The 16500-nt window shown below is 42.9% G+C and overlaps 1 protein-coding gene across 1 annotated transcript; it reads right to left on the bottom strand.

Moving 5' to 3' along the window:
* Nucleotides 1-4309: 4309 nt before the first annotated feature.
* Nucleotides 4310-9647, bottom strand: LOC306949992 (aldo-keto reductase family 1 member B1-like; the record flags this gene model as incomplete). The annotated part of the gene is made up of 10 exons (XM_079540093.1): nt 4310-4352; nt 4927-5009; nt 5360-5443; nt 6215-6296; nt 6459-6565; nt 7021-7143; nt 7771-7848; nt 8399-8515; nt 9129-9296; nt 9582-9647. 10 exons carry the CDS (start codon nt 9645-9647, stop codon nt 4310-4312), a joined length of 951 nt encoding a protein of 316 aa, XP_079396219.1.
* Nucleotides 9648-16500: the final 6853 nt, after the last annotated feature.

Raw genomic sequence — 16500 nt, 5'->3', positions numbered from 1 at the left:
CCGGAGCCCTAGGTATGGCATGGAATTTCTCATAGAGCCATCCTGTGCTGCCGCACTCACAGCTGGAAGACTCAGGTGAAGGCAGGGCCTATGCCTCTGTCCCACTGTTGTCTGTTTTGGCCTGCCAGAGCCTGGTGTCCCGAAGTGCTGGTGCAGGTGGATGGTGAGAGATACCTGGGGCAACTGAATGAAGTTGTTCCCTTTGCCCACAGGTAACATTCCTGCACTTCACAGAACAGGAAGTGAGGCACACGGTAAACGTTGCTGCTGAAGTTCATGCAAAGCACGTGTGCTTAAGTTCAGAAGTCAAAGTGTATCCGTGGTGTTTTTGTGATCTGAAGAGGAGCAACTTTCTTCTTGTGAATTGTTCTTTTTGCTTGTAATTCTTCCAGTTTATTGGTACGGGCTTCAGCAGGCATGTCCATCCTGCATCCTGTGCCCTGCTGCTGCATCATCATGGTGTCAGCTCTGCCCTGCTGAGCAGCCTGGCCCTGCCCCGTAACGCACTGCTGTGCGGTGCTGACAAATAATAATATGGCACTGTGGTTCTTTTGCAAGGAAGTCACGTCAGTTTTCAAAAAGGACAATTTCAGAATACCTTTGCAGAAACATGCATTTGATGCATATCGAGGAATGCATTGTAAAGACAAAATGTTGGAACTGAGTCAACGTCTGTCACCTCAAGAAAATATTTAAAAATAAGTTAGTACTCAAATAGGCTCTGTTATAAAATCTTCTTACGGCATAGCAAATCTGATGGCGAGTTTGTTAAGCAATGTGTGAAAAGCATGGCCGATGCAATGTGTCCTGATAAAACAAGGGATTTTTCTAAAATCAGTTTGTCTCACCTGACTATAGCCGGGTGAACTGAAGAAACCGGAAAACCTATCAAAAAAAATTGGAGAGTAAAGCTGCTAATTTCAAATTTTACACTTTGACGATAGATGAAAGTGCTAGTGCTACAGACACGGCTCAGTTGGTCATTTTCCTTAGAGGTATTGATAACAAATATAATGCCAATGAAGAAATTGCTTCTTTGGTGCCATTGAAAGGCACAGATTGATTTCCATGAAACAGTGAAAAAAGTACATTAAAGCAATTTTCTTTCACCTTTGTCAAAATGTCTGGTAGAGCTACTGGTGGTGTCCCAGGGATGGTACAAAAAAGGGACTTATAGAATTAATAGAAGATGATGCAGTTGCCACCAGTGTCTCAATGTTTGATGAACTACCAGTGCATCAGCGCCTCTCCTATGTTGGAGCACGTCTCCTGTGTAGATAGGCTGAAGGAACTGGGCTTGTTCAGCCTGGAAAAGAGAAGACTACAAGGAGACCTGGTTGTGGCCTTCCAGATTTCAATGAGAGTTTATGAACATGAGGGAAATCAACTTTTTGTATGGGCAAATAGTGATAGGACCAGAGGGGAAGGGTTTTAAACAAAAAGGAGGGAGATTTAGATTAGATGTCAGGGAGAAGTTCTTTACTGAGAGAGCGGTGAAGCGCTGGAACAGGTTGGCCAGAGAAGTTGAGGATACCTCGTCCCTGGAGGTGATCAAGGCCAGGTTGGAGGGGTCTCTGGGCAATCTTGATGTAGCCGCTGGCAGCCCTACATGTGGCTAGGGAGTGGAACCTAGTAATCCTTGAGGTCCCTTCCAGCCCAAGCCATTCTATGATTCAGTGACTAGACAGCAAGTAAATTTCTGTGCAAAAGCTCTAAGATAGATACCGTTGTACAAATGGTCATCAAAGCTGTGAATTTCACAAATCCAAGGGTCTGTATTCTTGTTAGTTTGAAGAGTTCCTTAAAAGTATGCGTGGTGATTCTGAGGCCATCATTTCCTTTTCTGAAGGAAGGTGGCTAAGTCGAGGTAAAGTGCTGAAAAAACGTTATGATTTGCAAAGTGAAAACAAATCCTTACGTGACCAAAAGGAAAATTTGTGCCAGAATGTGAAGCTCAAAAACGGCTCACAGATTTAGCATTTTTGTTGGATTTGGCTGCTCATTTAAATGAGATAAAGGTGCGTCCCTGGAGTGGAAATCCCTTTCATCTGTGCTATGTTTCGGACAATAACAGCATTTGAAACGAAAAGTAAATTGTGGCAGGCTCACGTTATGACAGATGATTTCATGCATTTTGATACATTGGCTAAAGACAGTGCTGTAAAGAATGGAAAATATGCAGCCCTGCTTTCATTTTGATAAAGAAATATGAGAACTGGTTTCAAAATTTAGAACAAAATATTATCGTATTTGAGTATATTTGTGAATTTGTTTTCAATCAAATTTATTACTGGCAATTTTTTCACATGAAATCTATGGAGTTGCAGTCAGACATTCAACTCAAAGAAAAACTTGGTTGTGTCTCCATACAAGACATTCATAAGCCGTATTTTACCAGAGAAAAATATCCCTCGATTCACAGTCACATCTTATTCATGTCATCCTTTTTTGGCAGTATGTGCATTTGTGAACAATTATTGTCAAGGATGAAGCACAGAAAAAAAATAACATTTCATCAAAAATCTCTGACGAACACCTAGACAACTCACGATGAATGGCAACCACTGCCCTCGAGCCAGCCTGATTTTCACACCAGCCTGAGATTCACAAAACAAGGTCAAACATCGGACTAGTTGTATGTTCTTGTTGCTCTCAATTTTATGTTTCAAGAAAAACTACATTTAAAATGCTTTGTAACTTATATACATTGAATTTATTGTATATTTTACATGCAGCCCAAGGGAATATTTGCTCCTATTTGCTCCATCAGAGAGTTCTCTTCCTGGATTTCAGATGACATTTCTACCCAGAATTCTCAGTAGAATGGCATTTGGAGTACGTGGAGTGTTCACTTTGTTCTCCCTCTTTCCACGTCCTCAAGCAACTTTAATCAGATCTTCATAATCCCTGAGAACTATGCACCTGGTTTCGCAATTATCAGCTTGGTTGTTTGCAGGGTTATAATTCAGTCCTGGCTTGTTTTGGATTCTTTCATTCTGCTCGCGGTTAATGCTGGAAGTTCCAATGGCTTTTACCAGACCAGCATCTACCGGCTCTGCCATGGCCTAGCAGAGCGCAATGAAGTCACTATTCATGATGCAAGACAAGGCCTGAACGCATTCTTCCTGATATTCCTTGTTTCTCTTCATGAAAATGGAGAACAATCTGGTGAGCTTGCCCAACATGGTTATCTTGTGGAAAGTTGGGTACTGATAATTATTGTAGTGTGTCTGACATGGCACCCATTCCCAAATCTCTTTGGTTAAACAGAGAAATTCAGTGTGTTAGACCAAGAAAGAAGCAACACCCATCCGGTATTTCTAGCCAGCATGTCCCAGTCAAGGCAGTATTTGTGCTGGGCCCCTCAAAGTGGTGACTCACCTACAGGAAAAGAAACCACACAGACCCATGCACAGGCAAGAACAACGCTTGTACTTATCAAATCCCTGATTACCTTTGTCATTGGTAGCAGTTATTGGGCAGTAAAGCCATGTAAGTCTTCAGATGAAGAGGTCATGATAAAGCCAAGTGCATTACTATTCCTCGATACCCAAAGGTCAGTGCATGAGGTAGAGATCCAGGCAATACAGTTTCAGGCTGGCAAGTGTCCTCTAGCAGGTTCATTTCAGCAGAGGCTTTTCAAAAAATGTGTACTTTGCAATCAACTCTGTTTCCCATTTTCCTTCGTAAGGATAACCAGGAAAGCCCATGACCACACATTCTTTGAGACATGCACAGAGCAGATCATATTTTCCCAAGGTGCTCAGAACCTCATTTTCCTCACGCAGCAGAGAAGTGTGAGCTGAACTGTCAGAACAAGCACCAGTTTGTTCCACAGGTTCCAGCCATCAGCCAAGAAGAGAGGTTTAACATTCATAGATAGTTTATTTAATTTCACAAAGAAAAGTTCCCGCTCCCCCCACACCCCTACACCAACATTTCATCCAGTAATGCTTTTACCCTTTAAAGTTACTTTGTGCTAATGCAAGACTGAAGGCACTTGCTGAATAGTGGTTCAAGAATTCAAACTGTCCTCATTTTCCACTTAGCAGTTCTGCTCAGATACTTCTGTAATCCTCCTCTCTTCTGATAAGCAGAAAATGATTACATCCCACATTTTGTTCCGCTGGGCAATACTCCTTCCATCTTCCAAAGAACGAAATTGGATCGAAGCAATGGAGTAAATATCCTCTGACTTCATTGAGAGCATCAGGGCAGACACAGTAAGGAAGCTGGACACAGAACTCAAAGCTAGGGGAGAGGCACATGAAACACCAGGGGTCTAGAGAAGGCCCGGTTACAAACAGCATCAGTATTCTGCATGGAAAGGGTACTCCTTGTGTGTTCTGGCCCTGAAGGAAATCAAAAAGAGAAAGTACTTTTAATGACTAACGCATGTGTTAGATCGAGGAGTGTTTGGTGCGGAGAGGTGTCGCTAAATGGGGATTTTAATGGGCCCTGGGTAGCCTGATGAAGTGGCTGGCATCCCAGCCAATAGTGAAGGTCTTGGAACAGGGGGATCTTTAAGGTCCCTCCCAACCTGAGCCATTCCATGAGTCTGTGATTCTGTGATTTTATGATTCCATAACTCTATGATCTGAACTGTGTAATTGCTGGAAGAATGTGTGAAGATATGCATCCCAATTTTTCTGATGTGGAGAAAGGCAAGATGATCCATGAGATCTTTTGTACTTGAAGTATGAATTGAAAATGAGTTTGTGGTCTGCTGTTTCTTTCCTTTGGTTTCAAAATGAGTATATTTACTTGTCTGTTGGAGAAGCATTTTTGGACAAACCTTCTATTATTTGAATTAGTAAATTTTGTCAATAAATTGAATTTCATGCTACCTAGCAGCTCTGACAGAAACCACACTGTGGAGATAATGCAAGAGGTAAGACTTGAAAGTAAAGAATCAGTGTCACTTACTGGCTCACTACACCCATCCTCCAGCGCCTGTTGAAGCTGAGAAGAGTTGCCATCTCTTCTTTAGTCAATTCAAAGTCAAAGACCTAACAAGGGAAAATACTGGAAATCACCTCTTTGAAAGAAATGGAGTAGCGTGAGGAAGAGAGACAGCAGATCCATTTTACGTCATGGACTGCTGACTTAAGAGATAGAGGACTGCGTTTTTAATGAACACAGTAACTTCTTTATGAGCACTGTATATTCTATGTCAGGTTTATCTGCTGTGTTACTGATCTTGGCCTCCAAGCCTGCTCAGAATAATCCTTTAGTAGAGGTAAGCCTGCATATAGAAAAAGTCCTTTGTTCTTTTCTGAGAAGGGCTGGGGAAGGCTGAGGAAGGACCCCTGTTTGCTCTGCAGGGAGAAGTGATGCCAGCTTACTCATAATCACCCACCTTGAAGTTCTCCACAATGCGCTGTGGTGTGACAGACTTGGGGATCACAATCACGTTTCTCTGGATATGGAAGCGAAGGAGAACCTGCAGGAAGAGACCACCGAATGAGAGAGAAGACAGGTGGAGGTGTTGCCATAGAAACTGAGTGTGTTTAACAGCAGTTTGCCTGTGCTGCAGCCACTTTTGTAGAGATGCCTTTCAAGTCGTTCCTGTTCTGTGGCCTGTATAGCACTTCCTGAAGAGCAAAGGGCTAAATGGTGGATCCCCACATGGGAGACTTCCTCTCCGATCTGGTTTTGGGACATTCAGTTATTTTCTTCCTTACATGGACTGTCAGTAATTTAAGCAAAACTTCACAATGATTTCAAACTAAAAGAGTGAGCAATTTTGATTGGTTATAAGGAGAATTTTTCTTTACAGTGAGGGTATTGAAGCACTGGAAGTGGTTGCCCAGAGGCATGGTATATTCCTGGTCCTTGGAGGCATTCACGATCAGGCTGGCCCAGGCTGACCTAGCTGAAGATGTCTCTGTTCAGTGCAGGGGTTGGACTAAATGACCTTCATGGGTCTCTTCCAACACAAACGATTCTACAATTCTGCGGTTCATTTTCTGTACCAGGACTTGTGGTGAGAAAGGATGCCTGCAGATGGAACAATAATCTTTTCTTGGTTGATGGCAGAAGAAACAATTGCCATATTGCAGGACATGCAAGGAACAATCCGCATTGTTAGGGAAAAATCAGAGGAGTGCTACAGCTTGCAGAGAATGGATTTAGGTTTTATCTGCTTCTCAGGTGTAATCTTTTTAACGACTGTGTTACAAGAAGCTGTACCCACCATCCAGCTCCCACATACCTGTGCTGCTGTTTTGTTGTGCTTGGCTGCAATCTCTTTAATCTTGGGGTCATCTAGAAGAGAAGGATCCTCTGGCTTAGCCCTACACAGAGAACAGAAGATCAATGGCAAGAAACCTCCATAGGAACAGCCAGCATTGCAACTGATCTGCATCATGCTAATGGATAACGATTACTGGAGTTCTAGAAGGAGTAGTTCAAGCAAAATTCATGCCAGCTCCCTTGCAAAATGCCAGTGATCTTACCATGGTCTGTCAGGAGAGCCAAAGGGACTGTATGCTGTCACAGCAATCCCTTTGGATTGACAGTAGTTGATCAGCTTCTCCTGGGTCAGGTATGGATGGCATTCAATCTGGAAACACAAGAGGATGCAGAGGATGATGGTGGCAGAACCACTGAGATGTTGCTGTGTGCCAGTAGTTAACAATGCAAGCAGTTAGAGTCTGCCTTTTGCACAAACAGAGTAATGTCTTGGATGACATGTCCTTCATTTTCCCTTGAAAACCTATTATCGTGTAAAGTTTTTGGACAGTTAGTCTGCAGAGGTTTAACTTAGCCGTGTCTTCTTTATCCTCCCAGAAAGAATGTTTCTGGAAGAACTACGTCTGCATTTGCAAACAGTGGTCCATCTGAGCGAGAGACAAATGGTGAATATGTCAGTGCTTTTTGTATGCAGAAATACACACAGAGCTGGCTTCAGGATGAATGCCTTCTTCACACTGATGTCCTTTTCCATATCCCCATTCAACGGATCAGGTCTTCACGGTCAATGAACGCATTTATAAGTGGGGTCACTTATCATCTTACCTGGTTGTTTGCAGGCTTGTATTTCAGTCCTGGCTTGTTCAAGATTCTTTCAATCTGCTCGTGGTTGAAGTTGGAGATGCCAATGGCTTTTACCAGGCCAGCATCCACCAGCTCTTCCATGGCCTAGCAGAAAGAGGAACAAAGTCAACACCTGGTATCGAAGATGGATCTTGAAGATGCTCTTCTGTGGCACGGTTCCCTGTTTTCAAGAGAAGCACAAATGAACTATACAGATCTGCAACGCTTGCTGAAGAAATGTGGGTGCAAGCTGCTCCAAGCTCATAGTCTAACTCCTTGACACTGTGAAAAATGCATGAGGAAAAGGACAGTGATACTCAACAATTTGCTGCTGTACAAGTACTGAAGGGTTGTGCCCCTGGCTGTAGGTAATATCACCACCTGTTCTGTCTTGATTCCTGCAAAATGTGTTTGAGCAGTACAAGAACTGCCTGAGGACTTGTGGTGCATTGGACAGTTGATATGGTCAAGTTGAGAACTTCTTCCATCGTCTGCAAGGTCTGCAGCTTCCCTGCAAGAGATTTTGGCTCTCACTGTGATTTAGACACGCCGGGATCCGTAGTGTGGAAGTAATGACTAAGCATGCAGCCATCTACCTTGTATTTCCTTGATTTCCTCCCAAGTAAATGTACATGTGTGAAAGGACATTTCTGAGAGTGTTGAATGCAATGAAAGTGTGGAAAGGACTGTAAAAGACAGAGAAAAGTGGTGTGTTTCTGTGGTTGAACTTACCTCCCATGTTTGTAGAAGGTCAGTGTTACTGGGTATAACCATGCCGTTCTCATCTGTGGGAAACAGATCCTCTCCTGCCTGTGAGTGTGGAATAAAAATGCTTGTCACAATCCCATTAGGGTAGCTAGCATTGTGAGGATATCAAACAGGAGTATAGGAAGCAAAGCTAACAGTACATGCAAAAAATAAAACCAAACGTGTTAATTCTCATTGTAAGATAAATAAGTCTTGTACCACTTCTTCTTTTTAATTCAAGGAAAGTCAAGGCCTTCTTGCCAACAAGTGTTCCAATGAAGGCAGCACATTCTGCTGAATTCTGTGAAGGTTACATTTGAAATGATCGCATTGTAGTTGTGTGAGGGATAGCAGAATAACTTCTTGTTGCAGCTGAGAGGCCTGAGCTTGGTGTAAGATTTTACAATCCCATTATCAAAGAGGACACTGTGCACACATGGTGCTCACGAGAAGTATTCCAGAGCCTGGCTCACATGGCCAGAGCAGAACAGAATGACAGCTCCAAAGAGATGTGGTATTTCAGGACAGGAACAGCAGTGGTGCTGAAAGCATAGCTGGCAGCTCTGAAGATTCCAGCCAAGAAAGCAAGTAAACAGAATTGCCATTACTGTACCTTGAAGCCTGAAGGCCAGTGGATGAGATAGAGATCCAGGTAATCCAGTTTTAGATCGGCAAGAGTTTTCTGGCAGGCTCCCTTCACCAGATGTTTTTCATGAAATGTGGACCACAGCTGGAGACAAAAAGCCAAGGCACAGTGTGATCTCCTGGGTTAAAGCTTTGTGTGCCGTTTCATAGATGACAGGAATGCTCCATCTTCTTTGGAAGGCCATGGGGAATAAAGGCATCTGACACTGCCCAGAACCTCATGTTCCCCGTGCAGCAGACGAGTGTGAGCCCCACTGCTGGGGCAAGAACTGTGGTGCTCCAAGGCACTACTGCTGCAATGCTTGTCAGCTCTGGCGTGCTTTGGCATCAGGAGAGTGCCATCAGCACACCGGTAGTGCCTCTGTACCAACCCACTACCACATGTGATCTCAGAGCAGTTTGTCTCTGATTTCTAGCTTTCTTCTGCCTACGTGGCCCTCCATCTCTTTTCCTGCTCCCCTTCCCCCGTGCCCATGCTGTGCAGGTGGACTCTGAGCTCCAGCAGGGGCATGAGGTGCAGGGCCACTGCCTTCCTCATGAGGTGAAGCAATGAGCTCGAATCAGGAATGACAAGAAGGATGTTAGGAATCGCTTCGTCCTTCGGTGTAAAACTTGACTCTAAGCTACCTACTCCACAGCAGCATAGGCAGAGCATTTCCCATCCCCTGCTTTGGGACGGAAGGACATCAGATGTTTACCTTACTGACAATGAAGAGGTCCTGTCGTTTCACAACGCCTTCCTTGATTTTCTGCTGGATCCCATCCCCAACCTCCCTCTCATTCTGGTACGCATAGGCACCATCGAAGTGGCGATATCCAGCATCGATTGCAGCCATCACTGCAGCTGTCACTTGTCCTGGTGTGGACTGAAAACAACAACAATTTCTTAAAAATCTCAGATCACTGCAGTTTGAATACCTGTTTCCTAGCAAAAGAAGAATGGGAAAGCTACCTTACAGAAAGTAACCCTCCCTGATGTTATTTTTTTTTTTTTGCAAGATCGGTGCTCTGAAACTCAAATCCCTCCTCCTGCCATTACTCTGTAGCTCCTCTCTCACACAGGCTCAGTCCCACAGCCAGGCAGAGCAGAAGCAAGCCACGTCGGTGCCAGGGAGCTCTGCAGTACGAGTGCTTTTCTGTCAAGCTGTTACCTTCCAGGTGCCCAGCCCCAGGATGGGCATCTTGGCTCCAGTGTTCAGCTGCACGTAGGTCGCCATGGCTCCTCACGCTGCACGCTGGCTGTGCTGTGGCCGCTTCCTGCCCAGCCTGTTTAATAGTGGCTGTGCTGCCCCTGAGCGGGGGGAGGATGGTGGAGCTGCTTGTGTGTTTAAGTTCTCACGTGTCCAGCAACAAGGCTCTGGATTAATCTGAGTTCATGCAAGTTAATGTGTAAGCTGAAATCAAAAGTCACAGAAGTTATCATCAGCGCAGGGTGTTCTGCAGCACAACCCATGGATTTTTCTTGCCAATCCTGTCATTTTCTAAAAGCATGGCTAGGGTGGCTGTGCCTGGCAGGTCTGTGCTTGTGCAGGCCCTGCTCCTCTGCACAGTTGCTGGAATGTATCTCGGTGGAGATTGACAACACACTTCGAAGTTTGCCCTTTTTGTTACTGCCTGTTTGAGTTAGTGGTAGTTGACCCGAGGTTGCCCTAACATGACTCAGCAAACTGGAGTTCCAAGCCATGGCAGGATACTGCTCACAGAGCCACTGCATGCTTCTGCCCTCATTGTTGTGGGGCTTAGCTGGATGCAGCGTCCACCCCTCTTCCCAGAGCCTGCAGCTCCACTGGTGACCTAAGTTGACCTGGCAGAGCCCTGTATCCCTGCCTGCAGGTGTAGATGAATGGTGAGAGACACTTGGAGAATCTCTACAAATGCAGACATGCACATGGGTGAGAAGTGGTTTAATGCACAAGTCTGAGTGGGAATTGAGGCACTGATCAAACATGGCTGCTGATGTTCATGCTGGGCATGCATAGTAAAGCTTAGAAGTCAAAGTCAAAGTAGGTCCCCAGTTTTTTCAGTCTTGAGAGGACCATCTTTCTTGTAAACTGCGCAGAAAACTGCTTGTACTTCTCACTTGTCATTCTTCCCACTTTATTGGTACAGGCTACGGGCATGTGGCCAGCAAAAAAAAGGTGACAAGCAGCAACATGATGTAGATGTCATTTAACTGGTATCACAGAGTAATGCATCCTTTTGCACAAAAGTAGCTTAGAACCCAGGTGATGGAATGAAGAGTATGTTTTAATATTTGAACACACGGGGGCAGAGTTAAACCTGTGTGTGACAACATCTCTGCCGTGGAATTTCCTCACCAATCTCTTAGTAAATTGAATTGTGTATTGTATTATGTAGAGTTTATAGTGTTCAAAAGGTGAAAATCTTTCTTCCTACTTTTAACCTAGCAGAACTAGGTGAAGCTGTCATTTTTCATGCTACACCAAATGAGGTGTTTTGGTGACACCAAGATTGTAACTTGCCAACAAGAGGATAACTGAAGATGTGTGAGAGAGGAAAAGGGAATCAATAGAACTTTGAGACTGCAGTGAGCAAAGTCCTGGAAGCACTGTAGGAGATGTTGGCAGCAGAGCGAGGCAAAGCAAGGCATGTTCACTGTAATCCCCAAGTGTAATATGCTTACATTTTCTTCTCAGTCTCGTCAACATATAAATCTTTGCTGCTTCATTATCTTGACACAAATGTCTTTTTATGGACACATATCACTTGAAGTCCATTGTATATTGCTTTAAGTTCAATGTATTCCTACCTACGTCAGTTGTAAATATAGAAAGCACTCTCCAGTAAAATGATCTCTTTCCTCCCACAGAGTTAGCATTAATTTTATAGCATCAATTCTTGAAAAATTTTAATTAAGCTGCAATTTCCTTGTGCAGGGTAGGACTAGTTTCTGTGGAAGCCAGGCATGTCAACGTCTTGCATGTCTTCTCTGAAACTCCTAAAGAGTAACCTCCTGAGAATAGATTGGAGAGGTGGATTAATGCAAGACTGGCAGATTCTTTGCTGGATTTTCTTTAGGTCACAGCCAGTGAAAAGAGCAGGTGCTGAAGCAATAGCAGAGCCATACATTCTCAGTCATTTTTTGTGGAAGAGCGGGCTTTGTAGCAGAGAATGTAAGCAACTGAAACCAAAGAAGAAGGACACCATGGCCGGCCTCCAACCCAGCTCATGGGTTGTGCATACTGAAAATTTGATCATTCCAGATGTATGTAACTATCCAGTAAGTGTTTGTGGGTATGCATGGTCATCAAAGGAACAAGATTTTCCTCTCTCATGTACACAGACAGGTATTCCAAAAGCTCATCACTACTGAGAATAGTGTGCTGTTTTCTTTGCCAAGTGGAGGGTATTGTTCTCATTGAAAGATGTTTTTGTACTCCTTTTCACGTTTTAGCAATTGGCTGTGTCTAGTTTTGACAAGAAAAGGAATGCTTAGAATGCCTTAAGAGTGTAGGAAGTTATGTTTTCCATTTGTGAAATGCGAAAGTGTTGAAAATATTTTCCTCATGTTTGATAAACAAAATAAAATGAAGCACTCGGTAAACACAACAGGTTTATCTTGATCAGGGACAATATGAAAAATATCACTGTGTAATCTGTGCAGTGAGAGCTGAAAGGAAATTGCTTTATAAGCTGAACTCACTGATAACGGGGGAGCTCAACTGTTTTAACTGTTACTCAGGTTTTGTGAATGCAGCTGGACCCATGAGTGATATGAACCTTTAGTGGAGCTTGTGAGCTTGTCATGTCCCAGACCAGAATCTCTGTAACTTGAAGAGCTGAGCAGAGGTGTGGCCACATGTGGATTGATGCAGAAGCTGGGTACATTAATTTGGCCTGGACGTGCTTCCAGCTGTCCTAATAAACTAGATGTAACAGTCATCTGTTACAGCAGCCAGAGGAACTGACTTCTCTGTGTCTAAAGTTTATGAGAACCTATATATTGAAAAGGTTATGAGGTGCTGGTCTGATAGCACAGACCTCATTTTGCAGTATCCTTCTGGAGGTACTAAAGCAAGAACAACAAACAGAGATAACAGCTCCTGATCAGATACATGCTACTTCTGCAAATGCCTTTTTAGAAAGGGCAGCACCGTATTGCCCATGTGTTATTCTCACAGGTCCACTGGGCTGAGCTCAGTAATTTAGTTGGTACATTGTAGATGTGCTCTTGCACAGAAAAGGTAGAGGTGGCAGCACTTAACATTTAAATAAGAATTAGACCTATTCAAAGTCAAATGCTAGCTAGTACCTGTTGTTTTTGGGAAGCAGAAAAGTTTGTCTTTTTTTCTAATACAAAAGGGAGATGCTGAAATACAGGTAAATTATTTTTTCTTCTGTGAACAGCTAGAACTGATATAAATAGGGAATAGAGTAATTCCAAGGCAAAAAAGAATAAAAACCAGACATTAAGTGATTTAAATGAGTAGATTTCCATGTGAGTAAAACAGATATGAGATGAAAATTGGACTTAAGAATTCTGGGGAATTCGTTTTCCTGCCTCCCCATCCAAGTGTGATTTGTTTGCATGAAAGGCAAGTCTTGGCTGCCTTTCCACTCATGCAGCTTCTTCATTATAGAAATGGAGGGGAAAAAAGAAAAAAAAAGAATGAATTAACTTGTGATGTACAGCTGTTAATTTAGGGACTTAACTCCTAAGGTTGCCGGGGAAACAGTCCTGTAGAAGAAAGGCACGATTTTTTTGGCTTTTGTAAGTCAGGGGCAACACCACTGCATTCCGAGAAGTTGTGGTAAGGTAGTGACTCAGTTCTGTTCTTTATCCAACCAGGATAAATACACAGAACAGATTTTTTATACAGGAAAGTCTTTTTTTGTTTTGTTTTGTTTTGCTTTGCTTTGTTTTTTGTTTTTTGTTCCATTTAAAACCAAACAAAACATCAGACTTTTTTGTAAACTGGTGTCTGCAAGAGAGCCTCATACCATGGAAATAAACTTAAAGCAGCACAGGACAAATCTTTGTGATTTTTAGAGTGTTTGTGAGAAAACAGGCATATTAAATACAGATGGAGATAGCTCTCCACAAACGCATCAGCAAATTTCAGGCTAACCTACACTGTAACAAGGGAGGAAAAGGTCTTAAGCAGCTCATTAAAGATGAAGCATTATTTTAATAGAAGGACATTAGCACAAGCAAACTTGAAGATGTCTTTTGTGTGCTTGCCGTTCTTGCCATTCTCTAAAATTCTGGACTTCCCATTTTTTTCGCTGTTGCTTGTATTTGCTCAGATTCGTACGTGCTGTAACCACGCTGTAGTATCAGCACTCTGCAGCCTGTTTTTTAATTAACTTATCGTGTCTTGACTAGACACCACCTGGCTGCTTGCTTTTTTTAGAGGAGCTGCTTTTGAATTATCTCTTCCCAGACAGTTTCTTACTGACGTCTGATGTCTGTAACATTTTGTTTATCGTGGGGGGAAAAAAAGGCAGATTCATCATGAGATTTCCCTTACTTTTGATATTGTTACAATAAATTAATCTGTACTTGAGCGAGCTTCCTAGATCTTCAGAACATGTTTCTCGGTTGAAAAGTGGGAAAACCGGTTGTCAGAATGAATTGTTATTTTAGAGTTCTTTTGGGATTAGGACTATGGCTGTTAAGGTGAGCTGGATACCTGCATATCTTTGTTTTGGAGTACAAAAGCAAAGTGCTGGGCCATTGTTGGGTCGAGGGAAAGTGGCAGGAATGTCCTCAGCCTTGGGCTCCACACGCCTTCCTATAGTGTCTAGGCACCTGTCGTGGCACAACGTTTAGCTAAAGGTGGCTCAGAGCTGTTTCCATTTACTGTTGAATGGTTTTGAAGACATAGAGAAGAAAAGGATTTCCTTGTGTATGTTTTTCCATACGTATGTTTTCTGCTTGGGATACGCAGAAATGTAATATTTTTTAAGTTTTCTGACAAACAGATTTTTTTTTTCTTTTCAGAAAGTGTTCCAGGGCATATCCAGAAACTTCTTTCTTTCCTCAAAGCAAAACCAATTACTAGTTCAGAATAAAATTACCAGTACCTCGCAATAGGGATTATGTAAATAGGTTTTCTCTCTTGTTTTTGGAGTGTGATAATCCCAGCTTCCCTCTATCTGCTTTGCATACAATGAAATGAAGGCTGTGTTGTGTTTTTCCTCTTTATCAGTCTTATTTAGTACTTAATGATACGGAAGAGCATTTACATTTACTTAACTGAAGCTATGTTACTGGTGACAAACTCAAGATTAGTTTAAATGCTTATACACTCCTCTTTTATTTGAATAGATTTTCCTCCTAAGCAATGGAGTCAAAGTGAAACAAAACAAAACAAATAGAATAGTTTGTCTTCCATATGGATTTATGTTTTTGGTTTAGACTAAATGCGAAACAACTCAGAGGGGTGAAGCTATATATTTCCTCCATACCCAAACAAGATGAAAGCCTTGCTGTGTTTACAAATGAAAGCATGATTGCATAGGGGACTTTTTAAACAAAAGGTGAAAGAGGCCTTTTGCCAGGAGCTTAAAGACTAATTGATGCATGAAGGAAGCCTCACTACTCTGGTTTATCCCCAAGTTTTAGTTAATAACAGGCTTGGTTCAAGATGTGGTTGTGTGATATATTGGCAGTAGGGGTATTGGGGAAGGCGTGTGATGAAAAATTACTGACACACAGATATGTTTGAGCCAAGAAAATGTCGAGAACCACTTGTCTGATGAATGCAAGATGCAGTGAGTGGCAGTAACAAAGAGACAGGTGGAGGACTGGTATGTCCTTACCTGATAACTGCTCTCTGAGCTCTGATGGAGACCTACTGTGCATGTATTACAGACCAGAGCTCCGTGTGTGAGAGATGCATTAAGGAGTTCAGGCAAACAGGACTGTGCTGTTATCTCAGGGACAAGGCAAACAGCTTCCAGTACATTAATGCACGTAGATTTGCATGGGACTCAGCTAAACAAGTGGGTTTAGAGATCAGGCTTGGATGAAAACGTATTGATATCTTGTGGACTTGCAGCCTTTCTAAGATTGAAAAAAATGAGGGTGATTGAGAAGGCAGTGACTAAAACTACTCTGGTCATTTAAACCGGAGTAACCATGCCTCAAGCTGAGGCATGAAGGAGAATAGGCAAGGAGTCTGAAGACACAGATGAATATGATGGCTGTGGTATTTAAAGAGAGATATCACAGAATCACAGAATTGTAGGGGTTGGAAGGGACCTCCAGAGATCATCGAGTCCAACCCCCCTGCCAAAGCAGGTAAAGTATATCCCTCCTGGATAGCACTGTCCTGCCAATAGGGAAGTTAACATACGGTGTGTATCTGTCCTTCCTGCAGCTGATTTTGTCATGAAATGATGCTTGTGTTTAGTTTGGAGTGGGGATGGTAGGCAGGGAAGTCGATGTAGCCAGACTGATTTTAGGAGGTAACAGTTTGGAGTCCTCCAGGGGAAATAAGGGCATATTTATCTCCTTGTATGGAGTATGTTGTACTCCCAGACCTCTCTCAGTACAAATCTGGCCTTGAATGGAAAAGAACCATCAGATAAGCAGCAGAAAAATGATTCAGCCCTAGAAATGCGGGAGAACAACAGTGTGGATAAATGACTGAGAGAAGAGAGCATCTAGAACTTTTGCAGAGGAAAAACAGTCAGAGTGTTGAAAACAGCCGGAGTGTATGTGCATCCAAAAACAAGGGAAGGGTTTCCATGGCCACACATTTGCGGGGCAGAGGGAATGGGCATGTTCCAAGGATGGAAGGGAGGGGCACAGTTGGGGAGGGCATACACAAATTCATGCAGTAGGAAAACACCTAAGAGGAAGTTTTGGAGAGGTTTCAGTGTTATTAAAAAGTATGAGGATTTTGATTACAGGAGCTTCTTTTGAAGATGGAATTATTAAGGAAGACAGCTCATATATCAAGTAGTGCTAAGCAATGAGCTCAGGGTGTTCTGGAAGTTACTAGGGTTTTGTGGCAAACACTGGATCTAGCTTTAAACAAAGGAACTATTGTAAGAAAATGTACCAAGGGCATAGAGCATCATCAGCAGAGAATGCTCCCG

Source organism: Tetrao urogallus, assembly GCF_951394365.1.
Source record: "Tetrao urogallus genome assembly, chromosome: 1".
Lineage (NCBI taxonomy): Eukaryota > Metazoa > Chordata > Aves > Galliformes > Phasianidae > Tetrao > Tetrao urogallus.
This window is presented reverse-complemented; position numbering and strand designations above follow the sequence as displayed.